Below are 24890 nucleotides of genomic sequence, written 5' to 3'. Positions count from 1 at the left end.
ACCTCAGATGAATAAGATAAATATGTTTTTAAAAAGGGACCTACTTTTTTTTTTTTGAGACAAGAGTCTCACTCTTGTTGCCCAGGCTGGAGTGCAGTGGCATGATTTTGGCTCACTGCAACCTCCGCCTCCCAGGTTCAAGTGATTCTCCTGCCTCAGCCTCCCAAGTAGCTGGGATTACAGGCATGCACCACCTTGCCCAGCTAATTTTGTATTTTTAGTAGAGACGGGGTTTCTCCATGTTGGTCAGGCTGGTCTTGAACTCCCAACCTCAGGTGATCAGCCCACCTCGGCCTCCCAGAGTGTTGAGGTTACAGGCACGAGTCACCATACCTGGCTGGGACTTACAGTTTTGAAGATTCTGTTGGAAACTTTTTTACAGTAAGGATGTAATATATTTTCATAATGAAAATAATAAAAAAAAGATAACTTGAAAGAAGTTTTCTGCCATAAAACAGTCATAGCTCAGTATAAATGAGAATCTATATTATGTTAACAAGCTTTCCTTACTCTTTAAAAGAAAAAGCATGTGACATGATTTTTTTTTTTTTTTTTTGGGGACTGAGTCTCGATCTACTGCACAGGCTGAAGTGCAGTGGCATGATCTCTGCTCACTGCAACCTCTGCTTCCTAGGTTCAAGTGGTTCTCCTGCCTCAGACTCCTGAGGGGCTGGGATTACAGGCGTGCACCACCACATCTGGCTAATTTTTTATATTTTTGGCAAAGACAGGGTTTCACCATGTTGGCCAGGCTGGTCTCTAACTCCTGACCTCAAGTGATCTGCCCTCCTCGGCCTTTCAAAAGTGCTGGGATTACTGCCATGAGCCAATGCGCTCAGCCTACATCACATTTCTGAAATGGCAATTAAAGATTTTTACTTTCTTAGTTAAAAGACATTACAACATACATTTTAAGGGGCATTTTAATGTTACTATTAAATATTAATAAAAATGTGATAAAGTCATGACTTAAAATGTTCAGAAAACCTTTTCTAAAGAGCCTATTTTTACTATAATTATTAATATTCTGATTATATGAAAGTGCATCTTAAGAAAAACCACTAGCGAATGTCACATTTTGAGATATCTAATATTTGTATGATTATTTTTGTAGCTTGAGAAATACATACTTATCAGTCATAAGCTTCCGTGTATATATATACACTATTTGTAAATATTTAATGAACAGTTATGTATGTATGAGATTGTGTGTAAGTACAAGCATGCATGATAACTAGTGTAAGAACATTCAAACCAGCACAGTTTTGATAATTTTGAAGATATGAAGTAGGAAGATTAAGAAGGATAATGAGAAGAATTATCCCAGAATATTAAGCAAGGTCAGATTTGTATACATAGGGTGATGCTGAGTTTGAAGAACCTTAAATATAATTTATCCACTATTTCATGCTTTTCCTTAGTCTAATGTCCTAGAAGATCCTAAGTTTTAAGGTTTTAAAGAATAATTTAGAAAGTTTAGCATTACATTTTTGAAAACCAATTGTTTTTTTTTCTATTTTTTTTAATTTGAGAAAATTTGTGTAATGATTCTTTCACTAGGAAAGGATGACACTTTAATGTGACACATGAAATTAATCTCTGTTTTCCTCCTAAATTTAATTTTTGAGTAAAACAGGAAATAATCTCTGATTATTTCACCTTCTGGGTTAAAACCCATAATTCTAACAAGTTGACATATTCTAGGTTGTTTAGGTATTACTGTTACCTCAGTAAGATACTCAGGTAAAGGTGAACCATTGCAGTCTGTATCTTCTGTTCTCTCTGCTGATAACTTCCCATTCATCTTTAATGTACCTGAGAGAGGAATATATAGGCCAAGATGAATTAATAAAACTATTGAGGAGGTAGAAAACTTTTCATTTACCTGCAAAAGAAGGCAGTGTACAAACCAATATCCATAAATAGTTTCAATGTTTTAACTAGAAAAGTTAGGAAGAAATGATCAAGTATACATCAGTATAAAAGATTTCCGGTTACAATTATCTACTAAAATTAAAATGAGAATGGCTGGGGGAAAATGTTTGGACTAACACTTCTAGAAGTAAAATTCATGATATAAATGATACATTTGGAGATCTCACTAATAAGGTAACCCACTTACATATATGGAAAATAAAAAAAAAGGAGATAAATTCTATTTTGTTTCTGAAATATACACACTAATGAGGAATAGAGGAAGAACTAATGCATTACATATTTACTCAAAAAATGCTCCCTAGAGATGTTCTTGTACTCCATAGTACACCAATTTATTCATCTGGTTCATGTACCTGGAACACAGGAGTTTCCTGCTGCATTATTTTGGTTTAAAAGATTCTGGGCTTCCTCATCCACAACATCCAGCAGAGACTGGATAACTTCAGCTTCTTGGGGATCATCATAAATGTCATCTTCTTGTATATAGGATTCTTGAAAAATAATAATTTACATGGGATTTTACTTTAAAAATATTGACACGAGAAAGGGACAAGGCGTTAAATAGAATTTGCTAGGTGCATTCAAATTTTAAGCAACCAATTTTAAAAGTAGCAATGACTGGAAAAGTAGTTTACAGTAATGTGATCCAGTCATTTTTAGTTCTAAAACTACCCTGGCTGCTATGACGAAAGACCACACAAATGCAAATTACAAAGAATAAACCAAAATCAATGTTGGTGATATGGCTTTTCACAAGGCATTAATAATTTAATGTTTATTTTCTTAAATGACTCTCAATGTATTAATTCATGAAAGAAACAAAGTTATGTTACAAAGATTAAGGATATAATAGATCAGACAAAACATCCTCAAGACATTTTTTCTAAACTATTAGGTAGCCTGTAAATTGCTACTTCATAAAATATAAGAAACACTGTAGAACACAGCAGCTATCTTTTCAATCACTTAAAAAAAATCAGTCTCAGAGAGGAGAATGAATACTGGTACATTTGTATATTGTTCTTTTGTTTATTTGAGCAACAATCTTTCCCTTTAAAGCTACAGTAATACATAAAGCAAAGAAAAGAGGATACCTATTTTTTTTAATTACCTGAGTTATTAGGGCATTTAGAGTAATTAGATGACTGATTTGGAAAACTACCTTTGGACAGAGCCAAGTTTGGTGATCCCTTTATCTGATAAGTAGAACATTTTCCTTTGGGGTACGAGATTTCATTTATTTCTTCCCCATCAACCTAAAGCATAAAACCAAAGCAAATCATCAGATAGTATTTTACTAACTTCCAGGATCGGGGGAACTGCACATTATCTCTCTCCTCTTCTTTCTTAGTACAAGATCCATTTTATGTCTCTCCACCTTAGATCAGTGTTTGAAGGAAATATCAGTGCAATGCAATGTGCGTAGGGCATGGGGCTTCCCATCATTAAATATATCTGGAAACACTAGGTGAAACAACATTAACTCAAAATTTTTATTCCAGGAATTTTCACAGTCCTTGCTAATATAAACTTTGAGTTGCTAAAAGAGAACTCTATTATGTAGTACTTTTAAAAATATCCGACTGAAGACATCTCTTTTTTGAAGCAATTTTGTAAGACTTGTTTTTCATACAATTTAAAAAAAATTTAATAGGACTATTAAAGCTTAGAAGTTGAGGGAAAGAGAAAATACCAACTTTTCAAGTACTTCTGAGTCTATTACATGGATATAGTCTCCAATTTAGTGACCTGATAATCTATTAGGTATAAAGATTTTCAAATCTAGTCTATGTCTCATATAAATTTAAGAAAAACAATGAATTCATAGCAATAGAATAATTATTGAATAGAATGTAAATTTTGAACGCCATGTTCAATGGTCTATTACATGGATATAGTCTCTAATTTAGTGACCTGATAATCTATTAGGTATAAAGACTTTCAAATCTAGTCTAGGTCTCATATAAATTTAAGACAATGAATTCGTAACAGTAGAATAATTATTGAATAGAATGTAAATTTTGAATGCAATGTTCAACTGTGAAGCACTTCATGGAGCATACCCTATCAAAAGAAAATGACTTGAAAAAAATGCAAAAATAAATGCTTGGAATAAATTAAAATAATTTTATACAAATAAAAGGTTGCGCTTTATTCTAAAGGTTTCACTCATTCTATTAAGATAAAAAGTATACATGGTAGATGCAATAGAATTTTTAAAAATAAATAATGGTAATATAATATCAAAAAGCTTCACTGGATTATGAAACTCCATTCTCAATGAGAAATTAATAGTATAGATATTAGCATTCAATGACAGAGTATTGTCTGGGAGACTTCCTGGAAGATTTTAACAAAAAAATGCTGGCAGCCATGAACAGCAAAAGTCTTGGTTTCTAGGGTTTTATGTTAATTTAATAAAAACTCTACTCTTCTTTCTTTCAGCAACGTGCTGATTATTTAAAAAGAAGAGCACTATACAGTGTGAATACTACTAGAAATACATGAAAATTCAGTTGCTTTGCTATGTGAAATTGAAGACATTCCGAATAATGTCTTCATAGTGAATGAATAGTGAGTGTTGCTGTAGCTCAATTTCAACACATACAAATAACAAAAAATTTTTGTTTTTGTGTCTCAATCATTACTGCCTTAAAATGTTCTGCTGTAATTATCTTTTCATGGCTTGCTAGACCAAGTCACAAGTGTGAGACAACATAATGAAATGAAAGGTGTAGAATTTTGGAATTCTGGTCATGAAATTATTTTTCTCCTTCCACACTAAAGCTAGCTCATGTTGACATAATAAGACTTTCAGATTAATAAAAGAGCAATCCCTCAGTGCTGCATTTTACATGGCAAGCCATTCCATATTGAAGTTCAGAACATATTGTATGGGATGCATGTGGAATAAAACAATTCCATGAAATGAAGATCCAGCTGTGATCATTGCAGAAATGTAATTACATACCAGGAGGAAAATCACAAAAAGGGATGTTAGCCACACAAATGGGCATATAAGTAGACTTAAAGAGAGCATGAAATGGAAATTTAACTATGTATTAGTTTTGTTAAGTCAGCCCTAGATTTCTCTGTGCTAATCTTAAATGATTAAAGCTGTCTCATTTAATCATTTGGTAAAGCATTTTCTAAGTCTTTCAAAAGCAAGTAAACCTATTATTTATTTATTTATTTATTTGCTACTTCTGTTTTTTCCTCACTGGTTGCACAGATTTGAACTTGAAGGTCACTGCTCGCCAAGCCCAAAGGAACAATTCCACCCTTAATTATATTATTCTTCTCTTCCCATTGTCTAAGAGACAATCAAAAGAATTTTACATATTAATAAGAAAAATCTCCGCACTAAAGTTATCTATTTAACTGGTTAGTGTATTTAAAAGCTGAGTGTGTGTGAAGTGACATACGGTTACCTATGTGAGGCTCTATGTTGTATGATTTACTTAGCAAGGCCTGTTAGTTCAGTAAAATATAGCCTTACTATTAATATGAATATCTAAAGAAGACAAATATTTAAATATGAAATCAATTTGGTTCAAAACACAAACATGCTGTTACTTAGATAAGGAGGTATGACATGAAAGAGGGTGGACTTCTTCTTACCATGGAGAATGAATCATTAGGAGTGAGGGCAGGCTGGCTGCAAGATCCCACACTGTAGGAAACTGAAAGGACAATATAGGAAGTAAGGGGATGAGCCAATCCAAACCACAAGAGGGATATCAAAATAATTAAAGAAAACTCACATTTCTGGGATGTTGTTATTTTTATTAGTATACTAAAATAATTCATATTACAAAATGATTAAAAAACAAATAAATGGAATATTATTTGATTCCAAAGCTTTAATATTTTGGGGGTTTATCCCAAGGAAAAAGTTAATTTCTTTTCTTTTCTTTTTTTTTTTTTTCAGACAGAGTCACGCTCTCTTGCCAGGCGCGATCTCAGCTCACTGCAACCTCCGACTCCCTGGTTCAAGTGATTCTCCTGCCTCAGCCTCCTAAGTATCTGGGATTACAGGCATGTACCACCATGCCCAGCTAATTTTTGTATTTTCAGCAGAGACAGGATTTCACCATGTTGGCCAGGATGGTCTCGATCTCCTAACCTTGTGATCCGCCTGCCTGAGCCTTGCAAAGTGCTGGGATTACAGGCGTGAGGAAAAAGCTAATTTCTTAAAAAAAAAATAGTACACATAAAAGCTAGTTTGGGCTGAATGGTTCGTGTGAGACACTGATTATAATTTCTCCCATTGAACGGGTGAGCCATCACAGGTGCTTAACTATGTTCAGTTTACTATTTAAAAGAAGGTAGTAACACTTTTTAAAGTCTGATTTCAAAAAGACTATCAATTCAACACAGGAAAATAAATTATGGATAAAACAGAAAAGAACTTTTAATATATTTTTAAGCCAAATGTTAATTTTAATCCTTAGCTATCATTACAATTCAATATATTAAAAAAGGAGATTATGTTTCACTTACAGTTAAAACATCACATATTTAAACATAACTTCATTCATTAAATTATATTTTCAAGAGACTGAGAAAAATATGGTAGAGTTTGGAAAACTGTATAAGAAAACAAAGAAAGAAACACATAAAGGTAAGTACATTTAAGAACCTCTATTTGGGGAAGACCCCAAAATAATTCTGCCTAGAAAGATAAAAACTGAGATGGAATTTTTATAGACAAATCTTTAGAATTCTGTGGATGATGTTACAAAGAGTCCAAGAATAGGTTTTAATATTCCTTGCAAGAAAAATATTATTAAACTTCTAAGAAAAATGAAAAATATAGCAATAATACACCACTGGTTCAAAATAATCATATTGGCATAGTAGGAAACATAATAGTTTATTATTTGTAATCTCTCTCTCTTGTTCCCCTAAATGCTTCCTTCCCTGTTTGTCCTACATAATCACCGAGCTGCTGTCACTATAATTTGCATTGTCTACAACTCTGTAATAGAATCATACAGTATGAACTATTTTTTTTGCTCTGGTTTATTTAACTCAGAACATTTATTATGAGGTTATTTTAATTACTTTTTTTGCTTGTATCAATAGTTCATTCTTTTTTATTGCTGTGTAGTTTTTCATTGTTTGGATATACTACAATTGGTTTATCAATTCAATAGATGTTGGACATTTGAGTTGTTTCAAATTTTGGCTATTACAAGTAACTTCTAGAAACATTTCTGTCCAATATTTTATGTAGAGTATAGGCTTACTTTCTTCAAGTGAACAGCTGGCAGTGGAAAAGCTGGATTATATTTTAGGTGTAAGTTAAAATTTTTAAGAAATTGTCAAGCTGTTTTCCAAAATGGGTGTGCCATTTTACATTCCCATTACCGTAGGAGAGTACAGTAAAATGAATATATCCTTACCATTGCCTTTGGTTGGCTTTGGAGCTGAAACAGCAGACCTCTTAGAACTGGGGACCACTGGAAGATCATTTCTGTGTTGTAAAAAAAGACTACTGTAAATTATCTTGGCACATTGTAGCCTTGACCTCCCAGGCCCAAGCAATCCTCCTGGCCTCAAGCAATGCTCCCACCTCAGCCTCCCAAGTAGCTGGGAACACAGGCATGTGCCACCATGCCCAGCTATTTTTTTGTAGTTTTTGTAGAGATGGGGTTTTGTCATGTTGCCCAGGCTGGTCTCGAACTCCTGAGTTCAAGCAATCCACCTGCCTAGGCCTCCCCAAGTGCTGAGATGATAGGTGTGAGCCACTGCGCCTGGCCCGGGAGATGTTCTTGACCCAAAAAAGGTTAAGAATCACTTCTTTACGTAGTTTTTCTCTGGGCTTCAGTTTAACATATCACCTTATTTCCCCTTCTATTGAAAACACTGCTAATATTCATTATCTAATAACTCAGTTCACTGTCACTTATCAATAGTTCAAAGATAACATAGAAGTCGCAGATCATTAAGTTTTATATATCTAAAGCCCTTGATACGTGTTTTTCTTTTAAATTAAAGTGAAAATCTAGATGAAATATTTCTATTCAAAGGACTATAAGAAGAATGGTACCACCCAAAGTACAAAACAGCCAAAAAGATAGCACCTTAGAAATAAGAAGATTAGTATGTAACCTTATTGTTGCTGATAATTGAGAGAAAAGGGGAGTTGCCTAAGGTGTACAGTATTGGGAGAGGCAATATATTTCAAGTTCTGAGTACCCCTGTATGTTCTTGCTGACTAGCCCCAAAATGCAAGGTCCTGACCTTTTCTTTATCTGGGCCACTTCTTAAGGTTATATCTGCAGTGAGCAACCATGAAGGATGTGGTAACTTCTCTCCCCCAACAAAAACAGGCTTTCTTACAGACTGCTATAAAATGGTGGGTTCCCAAGGCTCTTCTTACAGCATTCTTCTCCTATAATACAACCCATTGCATGTGTACAAATCCACAGGCCCACATATGTCATTTTTGTGGGACCTGGAAGACATGTGGAACTGACATGGATGCCATGCTCACGCTGCTTGCTATGCATTAGTAATAGTCTTTTATCTCTGATTCAGGAGTTTTATGTCTTCTGCCAGCATCCATGTAACAAAGACAGGCTAGCTTATTAGCTTGCAGGTACAGTAAAATTCCAAACCCTTTACAGTTCCTTTTATGGAAGGAGGTCATAAACCAAGGAGTATGAGGAATCTCTAGAAAGTGGACATACAGATAATTACTACAAGTATACATCCCTCCATTATTGCTACCCTATGGGCTTTAATAAAAGAGGGCAGACACACACAATGAAGAGAGAGCTAGACGAAGAATGAAGGAGAAAGTAATTGTGACTACCATGACTGTATTTTTGGTGACTACAGCTAAGATAAAAGCAGAAAGACAAAAGAAAATTACTTCAAGGCTGGGCTGAAGAGTGCTCCACTAATTCTGAGGCAAAATATTCAGTTGGACTTAAAGTTAACAAAAATATTAATTTTCACATAAATACTTTCCAGATTGTTTGAAGACTTCCCTCCCTTCCTAATTAACACTCAAGTAGACCTATGAAAACAATTGTATGCCAATCCAATTTTTAGATAATATATGAAGGAATCAAGTCAAAGACTATGTTCAAGGGGAAAAAAAGTACATAATCTAATTTACAGGTTCAGAAGGAATAAATAAGTTTATAACCAATGATTTGATCAACAAGTCTCCATACTTTAAAAGAAATAATTCACAAACAAAAATGAGAATTTCCCTTTATATAACTTAAGTCTGTAATCTAGAAAGCCTGGATTCCTGTAAATTGTGGTAGGCAGAATAATCCCCTTCCAAGATGTTTATGTTCTAATGATTCTGTTCTAATCCTCAGAACCTCTGAAGATGTTACTATTTATATGGCAAAAGAAACTGTAGCTATGATTAGGTTCAGATTTTGATATGGGGAGGTTATTTTGGATTATCTGGGTGGGCCCGTTATAATCACAGGGGTCCTAATAAGTGAAAGAGGGAGGCAGGAAAGTCTGAGTCAGAGAAAGAGATACGGCAGCAGAAGCAGAGGACGCTGCAGTTGTTGGCTTTGAAGATGGAAGTGAGCCATAAACTAAGGTGTATGGGGAGTCTCTAGAGGGTGGAAAACAGATTTTCTCCTGGGACCTACGGAAGGAATGCAGCCCTGCTAACACCTTGATTTTACCACAGGAAGGCCCATTTTGTATTTCAGACCTTCAGAAAGTTAATATAATAAACTCGTGTTATTTTGAGCCACTAAACTTAGAGTAATTTTTTACAATAGTAATAGGAAACTAATACATTTTCTCAATCTATTTCCATTATAAGTGAAAGCAAAGTTGCTATTAGCATTTTTTTATAATGTAAAACTATATAAGGTTGAGTAGCTGTGGTAGTTCTATGCCTCAGGGGTAGCAGGCATGAGGTTCCAGTAGGATTAATCCTATCCCAGCTCTGGGAATGAGCCAGGACTGGCTTAAGCCAATCAATACTGATGGTCCCCAACTTACAATGGTACAGCTTTATGACACTGTAAAAGTGACACGCATTTGGTAGGAACCATACTTTGAATACCCATACAATCATCCTGTGTTTCATTTCCAGTACAGTAGTCAATAAATTACATGAGATATTCAACATTTTATTATAAAATAAGCTTTGTGTTAGATGATCTTGTCCAACTGTAGGATAATGTAATGTAAGTAACGTAAAACTGTTTACAGTAGTCTAGGCTAGGCTAATAAGCTGTGATGTTTGGTAGGCTGGGTATTTTAAATGCGGTTTTGACTTACGATATTTTCAATTTACCATGGGTTTACTGGGATGTAACCCCACTGTATGAGGAGCACCTGTATATTCTTATCCCTTGCTTCCAACTTAGAGATTGACCCTAATTTAGGCAAAACGCTACTTGCTTGAATAGTAGTGATTGGTGAGATTTCTGTTTGAATACTGCTCTAGGTGATGTGATGTGGTATATAGGTGGGAAGTATGAAAATGATGTAGTCACTTGATTACCATAAAGAAAACTGATACAGGGAGGAGGAAATAACTAAAAGTAGAAAATAAGATACAGCCCTGATCAGATTTCACCTGATGATCACCTTATCTCTGGAATTTTAAAAGTCCAATATAAACCAATAAATCTGGGGCTGGGCAGGGTGGCTCATGCCTATAATCCCAGCACTTTGGGAGGCCAAGGCGGGGGGATCACCTGAGGTCAGGAGTTCAAGACCAGCCTGGCCAACATGGTGAAACCACGTCTCTACTAAAAATACAAAAATTAGCCAGGTGTGGTGGCGGGTACCTGTAGTCCCAGCTACTCGGGAGGCTGAGGCAGGAGAACCACTTGAATCTGGGAGGTGGAGGTTGCAGTGAGCCAAGATTGCACCACTGCACTCCAGCCTGGGCAACAAGAGTGAAACTCTTGTCTAAAAAAGAAAAAAAATTTCCCAATAAATTCCCTCTCTTGTTTAAACAAAAGTTGAGTTCTATTTTCTATTACTTGCAAGTAAAAACATACTAACTGATAAATGTGGTAACCATTCTATTATTCCCTTAGTGTTCTCAAAATCGCCTATGAAGAAGTCTGTTTTAAATTTATTAAGTCCTGCCAATGTAGTCTATGAATTACTAATTCAGTAATATAATTTTGGAGAATGTAAGTATAATCAATGACCTGATATGCACACACATGCACAATCAAAACTCATAAATAATTGCAGAGTACCTTGTTGCTTTCAATACCAATGAAGGAAGTGACATGTCTAATGCTCTGTTAACTTCCTCCAAGGTCATTCCTTGTGTGCTGACTCCATTCACATAATGGATGACATCTAATAGCTGGAGATTACCCTCAGTGGCTGCGATGGACCTTGGATTAATATCACTAATATATACCACTTGATAAAGGCTGTCATGACCTCCAGATAAGGAAAAACCTTGAAAGAAAAGAAAATATTTGTTTTCTCAGTCATAAGAGTACTAACTCTCAAGCTAACCAAGAAAATCATATTGTACAAAGTTTGACTTTTCATTACCCAACTCCTCTTTGTTGCATGTTAGTGCTATGTCCGGTAGCAAATGAGGCAACATTGGTATTCTGGGTAATTCCAGAACTCGTCCAATAAGTAATCTGACTGTTTTGGATGCAGCTCGGAGCAGATTAACTGCATCTGTGTGAGTCATATTAGTAACATCCGTATCATTAACCTACAAAACCAAGAAAGGAGCAAATGAAAATCACAATGTTTAGAAAAGAGAAGCTAAATTGCCAATAAAATATAATAATCTTCCTAATTTATAATATATATTAGCTAGTAAGAGATTCACAACAGTGATCTCTAATTTATTGGTAATCCCTTTTATTACGGAAATCATAGGCACAACGATCAAGCCATTACAATGAAATAATAATGTTAAATCCCTAACAAATGCATCATTATTTTGCAAATCCAGGAAATTCATCCTCTAAGTAATTTAAACTTTCTGTCCCTGAGACCTAAGATAGCTTGTTTTATGCCTTAACTGAGATTAAAAGGACTTTCAAATTAAAAATAATTTCCCAAACTGTTAACGATATAAAGGCCTTTACTTTTAAGTGGTGGAAATAGAAAGCATAAACCGAATAGAGAAATACAGTATTACAATAATTCAACCTTCTTTTTTTGGCTTGCTCTTTCTCTACATTTACACAAATAATCCATTCCTCTTAAATGTCTCACCTTTATGAGCCGGTCCCCAGGTTTTAGCCTTCCATCACTTTTGGCTGGATCCTGTATGACATCATGAACATAACAACCAATTCTCTGATTGCCTTTGGTTACTGTAAAACCCAGGCTTCCTTTTTCTGATTTAATTAAGGTAATGAGGAGTTCTACTTCCTAAGGGAAGAAAACAGTAATACTTTCAGGTTGTCCTTTCTGCACTATAGACAAACAGAAAGATGACTATTATTTCACTTAACAGAGGAGAAAGTCAAACCTTAAAAGGTTACTTAACTTGTCCAAGTGAAGAAGTCAAGTCTGTCTGATTCTAGACAGACTGTCCCCCGACTGCATCCCACGTAAAAGTTAAGTTTAAGTACAACATTATGTGTTTGTCTAGAGACAGCAGAGACAGAATTTACTCATGCTTTCATTCTTATATTTTTAGGATAAATAAGGACACAACAGTGGTTATACTTTGATGATCAAAGAATACTTTTTGGAGGAAAGGTTCAGAAAAAAAATTCATATATTTCTAAACAAATGCAAAGAGCCACATATTTCTAAATAGATGCAAAGAGCCACAAAAAGCTTTTTTTTTTTTTGGTAAAAATATGAAGTCTTTTGGTGATTATCACAATCTTATTAATTTTGTTGTATAAATAAAATATACTTTTAAAAGATTTCAAATGAGACACAGAGGTTGCTTAGAAGGGTGAAAGATTTCTGAGAAAAATTAAAGATTATTTTTACGCCATTGCTAAGAATGAAACTGAAGATGCAGATGCTGCACACCCCTCATCTCCAATACACACATGCACAATTATAGGCCAAAAAAAAAAGGTACCTGGAAACTTAGCTCCAAAACGTTAACAGTTTTGGGGTAATAAGATTATAGTGGCTTTAGTCTTCTTCTCTGTTTAATAATTTTTCTACAATAAACATTTATTACTTGGATAATAAAAGCAGTATTTAAAAAGGCTAACTTTCAATCAATGTAAAGGATATTATACTTGGAAATTTTGTTTCCAGATCTTATTTGTAGGTTTAGAAGTTCTAGGATTATTACTACAATGTAAAGGATGCCATTTGAGCACACAAAAAAAGTGTAGAGGAGAAAAAAAATTACATTCAAACTTGGTTAAAAATTAAATAGGTAACATCAGAATTTAAGAAGCAGACAAAAATATTTACTAAGGGTCTCCTCTGTAGCAGATACTATACCAGGTGCTTTACATATGTTATTTCATTTAATCTTCACCACAGTTCGGTGAGGTTACTTGCTCCATTTTATAGTCAAAGCTACCAAGACTCAGAAGAATTAAGCAATTGGTCCATAGGAGTCTGCCAAATTGTCGCAAGTCAGTGGTAGAATCAGGATTTATACTCAGGTCTTTTTGCTTTATTTCTTAATTTCTCAGCATAGAAACATACCAGATATGTTATCCATTTGTTAGACACAGATATGAAGCTATTTTAAACGACAGCTTTTTCCCTAAAGGGAAACTTTATGAACACACCTTCTTTTAAAAAATATGGATTTTTTTTTTTTTTAAATATAGAGAAAACAACTTACCAGCTCAAAGTCTTCAAGGTGATTTTCCAAATCATTTTTCGAAGGCGTCCAGTTTTCTTGTCTAGTTGGTTCAGAAATGTGATGTATATGATACTTATCCATCGAATTAGAGGAAGCAGATTCTGATTGGGGTTGATAACTCTGCCCAGGAGCCATATCCGGTGGTAGAGGGGAAGAAGGATTACTACAGAGACAAAGAAGTAAGACTATTTCAGATACATTTCAATGTCAATATGGTAAGTTTGTGCCAGAAACAGAAAATGCTTAACAAATATTCATGTCTGATTTGAACTGAGATCCTAGTTACTTTTTGTATGACTCTGGACTATGAATTTACTCTATATCTGTTAAATGCTAAAATTAACAATAATTTATTCTCTGTCTAGGTTCTTTTTTGTTTTTTTGAGACAGGGTCTCACTCTGTTGCCCTGGCTGTAGTGCAGTGGTAAAATCTCGGTTCACTGCAGCCTCTGCCTCCCAGGGTCAAGTGATTCTCCTGCCACAGCCGCCCGAGTACCTGGGATTACAGGTGTGTGTCATCACACCCAACTACTTTTTGTATTTTTAGTAGAGATGGGGTTTTGCCATGTTGCCCAGGCTGGTCTCAAACTCCTGAGCTCAAGCAAGCTGCCTGCCTTGGCCTCCCAAAATGCTGGGATTATAGATGTGAGCCATCGCGCCGGCCTAGGTTCTATTTTGATGAAGTTCTTTAAATTGCATAAAGTCAGCAAGATAGGTTAAATAGAATTCTTTTGATTTCTAGTTGTTAATTCAAAGCTGAAGCTAATGTTATCAGAAGCTTAATGTGTGTTTCAACATAATAAGGAAAAGAAGAAAGAAGAATAAAAGTCTGACTCCTGTGGTTATTTTGGATAAAATACAAAGGAAAAAAACTTGAACAAATATGTTTGGATGTGGATAGATACAAAGACATAAACAAAGAGTAAAATGTATGAATAATTATGTGATGTATTGATGTAGTCTTTCTCTTTGTATGCTTCTATGTTTTCAATCATTTCTTCTTTTCCCCATCTTCTTTGTCTTACCTTTTGCAAACTCTCTGCCCTTATCTCCCCTCTATATTTCTGGTCCCTACTCTCCCACTGTGTTACTGCCTAAATAAGTCTCTTCTGTTTCTGTCTAAGTAGTATGATTAACGGTGAAATACAAATAACTTTCTTAGTTACTAGTAAATATGCTCAAGATGGAAGAAAGACAGGCTGACTGACTAGAGAGCTTATTGGTTTGCTAACTAAAATATCAGTCACAATAGCTAGACATCCAATACAGTCATCCTCTGCCTAACCACTGTGAAGGTCACAGACACACACATTTCATTCTTACAGAAATGCATGTTGCTGCTACTGCTAATAAAAACCACCAGTTGCTTTGAGCTGTTCACATTATATTGATGATACCTGTCCACAAACTCTGGTTTACTGGGAATTTTCTGAGGATAGTAAAACATGGTACAAATGGTATCTTCTTGACTCTTGGGTGATTCATGATGACTCTGTGCCTGTGACACCATGCTGCTTAGAGTCTGATGCAAAGCTGAACTCCAGGTCGAATTTGATATGTTTGTTGGAGCTGTCACTAAGTCATCTTCTCCACTCCCACTGCTGTCACTGTAACTGTCTCTTCTGGATGGGGACTTGCAGTGTTTCTTGCTTTTGTCAGACATTTCATTTTCATCTGAGCTGGTGCTTTGCTCCACACATGATGGCTGAGAAGAGTCTTTACTGCTGTTTGGAAGTACTTGTGCTGGAGACTGAAGTGGGGTCTGTAATGGACACATTTAAAGAGATTCGTGACCATTCTATGAAGTTTAGAAGCATTTATTTGAAAATAAACCATTGAACAACTTTCTACTAAAATATGCATTGAATTTTCTAATAAAAGTAATTTATGTTCACTAGAGAAAATAATATATAAAACAGTTAATATTGTATAATTTATATCTTGAGTTAGAACTAGAGTAATATGTATTTTGTCTCATGTTTTCAAAAATTAGAGTTCTATCATAAATATTTTCTTAAGTCCTTAAATATGCTTTAAAACAATTTTAATACCTGTATAATGGTCCAGTGGATGGCTATACCTTTATTTCTGCCTTCTCCTTTTATTGGACATAGAGTTGTTTCTAGCTTTTCATTATTAATAGAAATCTAGAAGAACCTCTTTGTATGTAAATTTTTACCCGAGTTTCTATTACTTTGTAATTTTCTATACTGTCAGAATATAGCACATTTTTAATAGGCTATTTAAGTATTTCCAAATTGTTTTCTAAAAACTGATACCAACTTATATGTACATCAAGAGAGTTCTATTCACTTTTTCCTATTTGGTGCCTCAAATCAATGTAGTTTTTTAAAATGCTATTTATAATGCATCTCACAGAAATGTTATTTTCCTATTAATGTTCTCCTAATAGTATTATTTTCCTCTTCCCCCAAAATAAGGGTTAAAACTTCTGGCCCAGATAATCCTGCCTTTCATACCTAGGAGTCACTATTCACTGGTAGCAGAAGGCTATTTTAAGTAGACAGGCCAAAAGCAGTCTTTCTTTAATGAGAACAGTATTCATCTATGTCTATGTAACAATGAAACAGCAATAATGAACATAACTAACTCCACTTTTGTTTAAGAGGCCTTTATCCATTTCTGCACGTAGGCAAGGATAATTTTAGAGCACTGAGGTAATATGCAAAAACAACAATCATGTAGTTTTAAAAAGTAACTCTGGGATCAAAGAAGAAGTATGTAAACAACTATCTATGTTATGTTAAAGATTTATAGGAGCATTGTCACCTGACTAAGGACAAAGAGGTTCCCAACCTTCTCAGGCCCTTGCTGGCACCCAGATGTCTGTGGTCTTCGGTCACCTCTTGATCTCAACCCCCTTCTCTTCCTCTTGCCCTTAACTTAAAAAGAGACTGAAATCTGTACTGACTTAAGATAGTATTTTAGGATGACCATCTTCTCAGTTTGCTGGCTTTCCAAATAAACCTGCTTCTCTTCCTACCAACCCTTGGGTATGAAACCCAGGAGGACAACTCATGATGAAACCACCACAGCTGAATTAGTTAGTTGTTAAGTTGATAGGCTATAAAAATGTAAATTACTTTTCATAAGTCTCACCAAAAGCGCGGTATCAATTTCCGGTAGCACACCAGGTGGAGGTCTGCAGAGAAGCAAGAACACTTCTGGAGCAGTTCCCCTGAGAGCAGATATAACTTCCTGGGGATACCATGAATGACAAATGAAGGTATAGTTAAACCAGCATTATGAAACCATTTTGAAAGGCCAATCCATCTCATCATTAAAAATGCTATACTCCACAAGCTAGGGGCTCACCTGCTGTGATAGTCCTTTCAAAGAGGCTCCATTCACTTTCAAGATAACATCTCCTACATCAATTTTTCCACTTTCTGCTGCTGGCTGTCCAGGAAAGAGCTTTTTAACCCTTACTATGCTGGCATTAATTTGCTCCGGTATAAGATTATCTTCTCGAGAAAAACTGAATCCTAGACCTGAGCTATTTTTAAACAATTTTACCTCAAATGTATTTTCTGGAGAAAAAGATATAAAAAAATTGAGATATTGTTAACATGCTGTGTTTACATATGAACATACAAACATATATACTTCTAGACACATTTTAAAAAGTCTATTTTCCCATATTTACAGCTCTGTATGTACTTACTGCTGAAGCTGTATCCTACAGTCTATTTCCATCATTAAGAAATCTTATCAAGTAACTGCATGAACTAAGCTGTTTGATTAGGAAGGAGAATTCTGAAAGTAGGATTCTGAAAATGGAATTATGCATCAAATTCATGTATTTTAAAAGACACTACGGTCGGGCACAGCGTCTCACGCCTATAACCCCAGTACTTTGGGAGGCCGAAGTAGGAGGGTTGCTTGAACCCAGGAGTTTGAGACCAGCCTGGGCAATACAGTGAGATCCAATCTCTACAAAAGCAAAACAAAACAAAGTATGACAATAGATGAAAAAAAAAAAAGGGGGAAATTCCACAGAAGAACAGATATGGGAGAAATTCAGGTATACAGTGTGAGAAAGATGAAAAGAAGAACAAAATAAACGTTAGAGGAGGTTATGTGGAAATAAACTGACATTGTAATATTCTGGGGAGGTGTAATTTAACTTAGATAAATTGCAGTATTTCAATAAATTTCTTATCAGCTAAATAAATTAAAAGAAGAATAATGAGAAAATAATTTAAAAACATATTTAAAGTCTTTGCTCATGGTTGATTTGGGGGTTTAAAAAAAAAACCAAACTGATTTAAAGAAAGAATGATGGGGCTAGGTGTAGTGGCTCATGCCTGTAATCCCAGCATTTTGGGAGGTTGAGGAGGGCGGATCACCTGAGGTCAGGAGTTCAAGACCAGTTTGGCCAACATGGCGAACGAAACCCCGTCTTTACTAAAAATACAAAAATTAGCCAGGTGTGGTGGTGTGTGCCTATAATCCCAGCTACTCGGGAAGCTGAGCCAGGAGGATAGCTTGAACTCAGGGGTGGAGGTTGCAGTGAGCCAAGATTGCACCACTGTACTCCAGCCTGGGCGACAGAACGAGACTCCGTCTCAAAAAAAACAAAAACAAAAACAAAAACAAAAAACTAAGGGTCAAGGTTTCACACGGGTTTGAAGGCATCTCAGCATTTGTTTTTCTTTATTTTTTTACTTACAAAATTTCATTTTGAATTTTACAACAACTTCAAGGATTTTTAAAAGACCATAATCATGCATGACTTCATTATCCAAAGTCTTTCAGACTCTATGAGCTGCAAATATGTTTCTGTCTTTATTCAGTATGGTGCTATGTCAGATTATTATTTGCCCTTGGCAAGAATAATGAACAAAACTAGGGCATTAACTGTAATACAAAATGTAAAAATCAAATTTTGAATAGGCGAGGAATAATTTAAAGGTGAGATTGTAGTCTCCCAAGGCCTGACCTTCAGTGACAAAGCTGTAGTCTTTGACCTGAGTTGTTTTCTTCACTTTTTCTGGGCCTTGACCTTGGGCATTCTGATCTGAAAGGGCACACTGTGGGGTTACCGGGATGTGTTCTTTAGATGTTGGAGATTGTCCCTTTTCTAATAACAGATGAACCACCTGGATAAGTAAAATAGCATTTCATTAATTAAGAAGAATGCTAAGAAAATAGATTCATTTTCAGGACTTAACAGTATAAAATCATTTAAAGTAACTACCAAATTTGGTCCACCAAATGAAGAGGGAGAAAAAAAATACAGAGGAACAAAAGCAAGGGGTTGAAGGTTTCAAAATCAAGTTTTTATTACATTTCTGTATAGGAAGATAAATGATTAAAAATAATATATTATAAATATAATACATGTTAGAAATGTATGATAATGGCCAGGTGCAGTGGCTGGCTCATGCTAGTAATCCCAGCACTTTGGGAGGCCAAGGTGGGCAGATCACCTGAGGTTGGAAGTTGGAGACCAGCCTGGCCAACATGGTGAAACCCCATCTCTACTAAAAATACAAAAATTAGCCAGGTGTGGTGATGGGTGCCTGTAATCCCAGCTATGTGACAGGCTGAGGCAGGAGAATTGCTTGACTCTGGGAGGCAGAGGTTGCAATGAGCCGAGATCATGCCATTGCATTCCAGCCTGGGTGACAAGAGCAAAACTCCATCTCAAAAAAAAAAAAAGCAAAAAAAGCCAGGTGCGGTGGCTCCTGCCTGTAATCCCAGCACTTTGGTAGGCTGGGGCAAGAAGATCACTTCTTGCCTAGGAGTTCGAGACCAGCATGGGCAACACAGGGAGATCCCCATCTCTACAAGAAATAAAAAATAAACTAGCGAGGCATGGTGGCACGTGCCTGTAGTCCCAGCTACTTGGGAGACTGAGGCAGGAGGATCACTTGAGCCCGGGAAGTCAACGTTGCAGTGAGCCACGATAGTACCACTGCACTCCAGCCTGGGCCTCACAGCAAGACCCCGTCTCAAAACAACAACAAAAACTTCCAAAGACCATTATAGATAATTTGGTAAACTCCCTGACTCAAAATGTACTTCAACAAAATAAATTTTATGTTCAGGCTGAAGAATAAGAGTGAAAACCACTAGAAATCAGATGTTTATACAACAAATTTAAAACGCAATTTCCACCCCTCCCCCATCAGATCTCTTTGGTAATGTAAGCGCTAAATATGACATAGAAAGTCAGCTTCCTCAGTAAAAAATGTCTTGTAATACTTGCATTTCAATTTGGAAGGAAAAAACAACTCAGATGGTTATATACATCAGGCTTGGTTTCTTGATTAGCTAACAAATTTAGAGATCTCAATGAGAACTGATTTTATTCACACATTGTTTTGCTCTTCTAAGGTACTGTAAAAGGTTGGTGTAATGATCTGTTACCTGTCCTGTATTTCTCAGTGTTTCCACAGCTTGCTTATGGGTGGCTCCCTCTAGACTAACTCCATTGACAGCTAGGACGCGATCACCTAAAAATTAGGCAGTTATTTTGAAAGAAACAAATAATAAATAAAAATCCTACATGTTCTTTTAAATCTTATGACCTTATTTCATATTAATTTGTTTGAGGAGAGACTCAGGCAAACTCTGGAAGAAACTGTGTTACAGAGTTTCTTTAATATGTTATTTAATTTATTCCCCAATTTTATGGCTAATGTTAAGTATATTTTAGAACAATAACTTTATAAAAATAAATTTAAATCAAGAGAAAAGATAAGTTGAACTATAAATATTTAGAGATTGGAGGAAAGTTCCTAGTTAGTTCTTACTAGAACTGTAGATATCAGGCTGGGTTCAGAGGCTCATGCTTGTAATCCCAACACTTTGGGAGGCCAAGGTGGGGGGGGATCACCTGAGGTCAGGAGTTCAAGACCAGCCTGGCCAACATGGTGAAAACCTGTCTTTACTAAAGACACAAAAATTAGTCAGTGGGATGTGCCAGTAGTCCCAGCTACTTGGGCAGTTGAGGCACAGGAATCACTTGAACCCAGGAGGCGGAGGTTGCAGTGAGCCGAGATCGCACCACTGCACTCCAGCCTGGCTGACAGAGCAAGACTCTGTCTTGAAAAAACAAAACAAAACAAACAAAAAAACAAGTGTAGATGTCAGTGTTTTTACAGCAATTTGCTTCATAGTACGTGTAAAATATGAATGAAAGCACTGTCTAGATATTTTCTTTCCTTTTTAATTTTTTTAACTTCCCACACAATGTTGATGTATAACTATCTTCTGATACTAGAAAATAAGCTGGGAAGAATAGTTTTTGAAATGGCATCAAAGAGTTTCTTAATGCTACAGTTTCATAATTGAGTATGTTCTTATTTCATATTATAAATTTGAAGATCAGTTATCAACTTTATAATTCCTTATCTATTTGCTGTAATATTCATGTATATAATTTCTACATAATATAAACACTATACCTTTGTGAATTCTACCATCAGACTCTGCTGCTCCCTTGGGAATAACAGCTTTCACATAAATGCCACCATGTTTGACACTTGTATTCACACCTCCCTAAAGAGAAAAAGACAAAATAATATTTTATAATAGGAAAAATTTTGCACTCTCTTTCAAATCTCAGGCCTAGAAAGGATTCAATTCATCAGCCAAAGCAGTGGCATCCCATCAGCACGTGCTGATGTACAGTATATTCATTAGTATACTAATGAGGGATAGTATCTTCATCAGTATCATTCAAAAATAATTTTATCAAATAGCCTATGCTCACATTCTAACCATCTTGAAGATATATATATATATATTCCTTGGGAACTTCTAATTTTAAGATAGTAACATGTTTACAAGGTATTATATATTATGGAAAGTATATAGAAATATACAGTCTTTAATTACTAATAATGTAGTTTAGAGATATATAATCTATGCTCACGTAGAAACTGTCAAATATCTACAAAGCATTGCATTAATTTTACAATTAGCAAGTTTTATATCCAGATAAAGCAAGTATTAAATCTATGGAGAAAAAAGTAGTGTTTGTCTAATTTTTTTAAAATCACAGGAAAAAGTGACTAACACAATTTTTAAAAAAGTTTTAAGATATGATTCAATTCTAGGATTCTGGAAATATTTGATGTGTCCCTTTTGATGCAAAATAATTCAGTTAAAAAGTTGACATACAATAGGCTGCTGGAAATTAAAGAAGAGAAAACATTTGAAAACCTTGTCAAACAGTACCGTGACACTTATCCCCAAGCTGTTATCATTTTTAGCCAGTTCAACCTCAAAGATATCTCCAGGCTTAGGAGGTGATGAAGAAAAAGTTTTAAAATTCATTTTATTGGATGTATTCACTGAAGAGGAAGATTCCTTAACAAAGAAAAACAAACAAAGATTTCTTGTTAGAGTCAAAATGAATTATAATTTTTCTTTTTTATTTATTTTTTAAACCTAGCTCAGGACAAAGCTGACTAGAGTCAAAATGAATTATCACCGAAAGACAAATATGTGTTTTTGGAAAAATTAAGAAAAAGCAAGATATTAAAGGATAGAGTATAGTGAAAGAACATAAAGGTTGGAAGAGATCTTAGAGATCTTCTAGTCCAATGTATTCATATTTTATGGTTGAGGAAACTGATGTCTAGAGATTAAAGAGCTTGCTTCAGGTCAAACTGCTAGATATGGTAGATGGAAGTCTATATAGAACCCAGTTCAAACTTGGCTTTTATATAATCCTGGTCCAATGCTTTTTATATTCCTAAGTTTACAAATTAGTTTTTTTCCTTTAATAATCAATATATATCAAGCAGTAGCTTTTAACCCGAGCCTCTAAAATGAGGTTTCATCCAATATATTACTTATATTTATTAATCCAGTAATATAAACAAAGGAACAACAGCTAAGCCCTATTCATAAGAGTATAACTCTTATGAGGAATGTTGATTTTTCAGTAAACGAAAGGCGTTCAGATTTTTTTCTAAACTGCTTGTGAATTTGGGTTTAAATTTATATCATTTCTAGGAATAAGCTACTCTCTTTCTTCCCTTCCTTCCTTATCTCTCTCCCTCCTCTTCTCCTTTCCTTCCCTTCTTTCTGTTGGGGTCTGGCTCAATCACCTGGGCTTTGGGCTCAAGCGATCCTCCCACCCAGCCTCCCAAGGAGCTAGGACCACAGATACATGCCACTTCGCTTGGATAATTTTTTAAGAAATGTTTTGTAGAGATAGGGTCTCCCTATGTTGCCCAGGCTGATCTTGAACTCCTGGCCTCAAGCAATCCTCCCACCTCTGCTTCCCAAAGTGTTGGGATTATAGATGTGGGTCACTGTGCCCAGCCAGAATGAGCTATTTTCAATGTCGTTATTATCATTCATTCAGAACTTCAGAAGAATTTAGACTATAAATAGTAAATTCAAATGTCCATTATATGAACTATTTAGAAACTATTTTCAGATATTAAAATTCTCTTATTAATATAAACATTAATATGCCAGAGACAACTGGTAAGAAAACAATCATAATCTGCATATTCCTTCTTTGGGTTATTAGACAGCAAGTTTGCAGCAAGTCATAGCCATTTAAAGTTATCATCCAAAGCTGTGGATTTCTCTGAAAGTTAGAATCAAATACAGTAGCAATTAGAAGATATAAACTATTTCTTTTTTCCAGAATAATGAAAGCATCTTGTAGATTATTGTGCTCTGTAATGTATTTGCTGCTATTTTGCTTTGTTAAATGAGAAAACCAAAATATTAAAATTAAACTATGCCTTTTTTGGTGTTTGATGATCCTGACTGCTGGAGTAAGTGGCTTCATCCATGTCTGAATCTCCACGGTCCGAGTAATCAGTTGCATCAGAAATGCCTGGCTTTTTAGTTTTGCTTTGGTTACTATCAGTGGAAGTCTTTTTCTCAGTGGCTTTGGATATTATAGATGGGGAAGGGCTGCCATGCTGTGATTCCTGCCAGGTTTGGTCACCTAAATGGCTGACAAAGAAACCATTGACCTGGCTCTGAGATAAGCTGGCACTCTCGGTCCTGGAATCTTGAGAACTCAGGCTTCCTTCCCGCAGGCCCCCAGACAGCCCAAAGGAGTTCTCCGAGATGTGCCTCAGGGTACCACGTGACCAGTGGTGATCCTTGGAGGAAGAATCTGTAGCACTGTCTTGCATGTAGGAAGATTTCTTCATGTAGTTTTTCATCCCATTGGTGAGATGCACAGGAGTAGAAGGCACTAAAAGTCAAAATCCATCAATGAGAATAACAAGTTAGTGACACACATGCTTGTGCTTACACACATACACAATGTTTCCTGAAGGTTGTTGGAAGGATTTTATAAGGATGGTACATGCAAAAAACCATTAGGTCATGTGTTTGGCAGACTTTCTTTGCTCTCTCTCCTTCGGTCATTCTTGTGACAACCTCTATTGAAATGCATACCCTTTTCACCTTAACTCCCCATTTCCATTCTCCAAGACCCACTTCAAACCGGTATCCTCTGTGAAGACTCTACTGATTCCATAGATAATTTCTATTTTCTTAGTATCCAACATACTTTGTCCTTATTAAATAGTTATTTGCACACTTACTTTATATTGACTTACTAAATTGCATTTTTTGGACTCCAAGTGATTATCATGGAAGGCAACTCCAAATTGCTTATATATAGTTCTTATCAAAAGCCACTTTAGGCCAGGCGCAGTGGCTCATGCCTGTAATCCTATAATCCCAGCACTTCGGGAGGTGGAGGCAGGCAGATCACTTGAGGCCAGGAATTCGAGACCAGCCTGCCCAACATGGTGAAACCCTTTCTGTACCAAAAACACAAAAATTAGCTGGTCATGATGGTGTGCACCTGTAGTCCCAGCTGCTCAGGAAGCTGATGCAGAAGAATCACTTGAACCTGGGAGGCAGAGCCTGAAGTGAGCAGTGATTGTGCCACTGCACTTCAGCCTGCGTGACAGAGCAAGACTGTCTCAAAGAACAAACAAACAAAAGCCACTTTAGAAAGCTTTCTGAAGACACAAACCACCGAAGGCACGTGTAAAGGAATTAAAGATGGGAATTTATAAGAAATTAAAAGTTTTATGTAGTAATTGACAACAAGGGAAAAATTAAGAGTAATGAGCAACTAGAGAGAAAATATTTCTGACAACAAACAATAAACAAATAATTAATATCCCTAATATACAAAGAG

General features: G+C 35.6%; 1 protein-coding gene across 5 annotated transcripts in view; it reads right to left on the bottom strand.

The window, feature by feature from the left end:
* PTPN13 (protein tyrosine phosphatase, non-receptor type 13 (APO-1/CD95 (Fas)-associated phosphatase)) overlaps positions 1–24890 on the bottom strand; it is a 226789-nt gene that overhangs the window by 33042 nt on the left and 168857 nt on the right. For 4 of the 5 annotated variants that reach the window (XM_011951791.1, XM_011951792.1, XM_011951793.1 and 1 more), the window contains 17 exons: positions 23464–23927; positions 21935–22066; positions 21160–21253; positions 20120–20205; positions 18687–18846; positions 17060–17274; positions 16844–16942; positions 15121–15485; positions 13703–13886; positions 12145–12303; positions 11461–11632; positions 11151–11361; positions 7347–7417; positions 5560–5621; positions 3101–3194; positions 2292–2429; positions 1727–1815 (listed from right to left, as the gene is read on the bottom strand). In XM_011951791.1, coding sequence (XP_011807181.1) covers positions 1727–1815; positions 2292–2429; positions 3101–3194; positions 5560–5621; positions 7347–7417; positions 11151–11361; positions 11461–11632; positions 12145–12303; positions 13703–13886; positions 15121–15485; positions 16844–16942; positions 17060–17274; positions 18687–18846; positions 20120–20205; positions 21160–21253; positions 21935–22066; positions 23464–23927 — 2795 coding nt within the window. Of the gene's footprint in view, positions 1–1726; positions 1816–2291; positions 2430–3100; positions 3195–5559; positions 5622–7346; positions 7418–11150; positions 11362–11460; positions 11633–12144; positions 12304–13702; positions 13887–15120; positions 15486–16843; positions 16943–17059; positions 17275–18686; positions 18847–20119; positions 20206–21159; positions 21254–21919; positions 22067–23463; positions 23928–24890 lie in introns of all 5 variants that reach the window. The other variant, XM_011951790.1, reaches the window with a different exon arrangement.

This window comes from Colobus angolensis, unplaced genomic scaffold (genome assembly GCF_000951035.1).
Source record: "Colobus angolensis palliatus isolate OR3802 unplaced genomic scaffold, Cang.pa_1.0 Scaffold328, whole genome shotgun sequence".
Classification (NCBI taxonomy): Eukaryota; Metazoa; Chordata; class Mammalia; order Primates; family Cercopithecidae; genus Colobus; species Colobus angolensis.
This window is presented reverse-complemented; position numbering and strand designations above follow the sequence as displayed.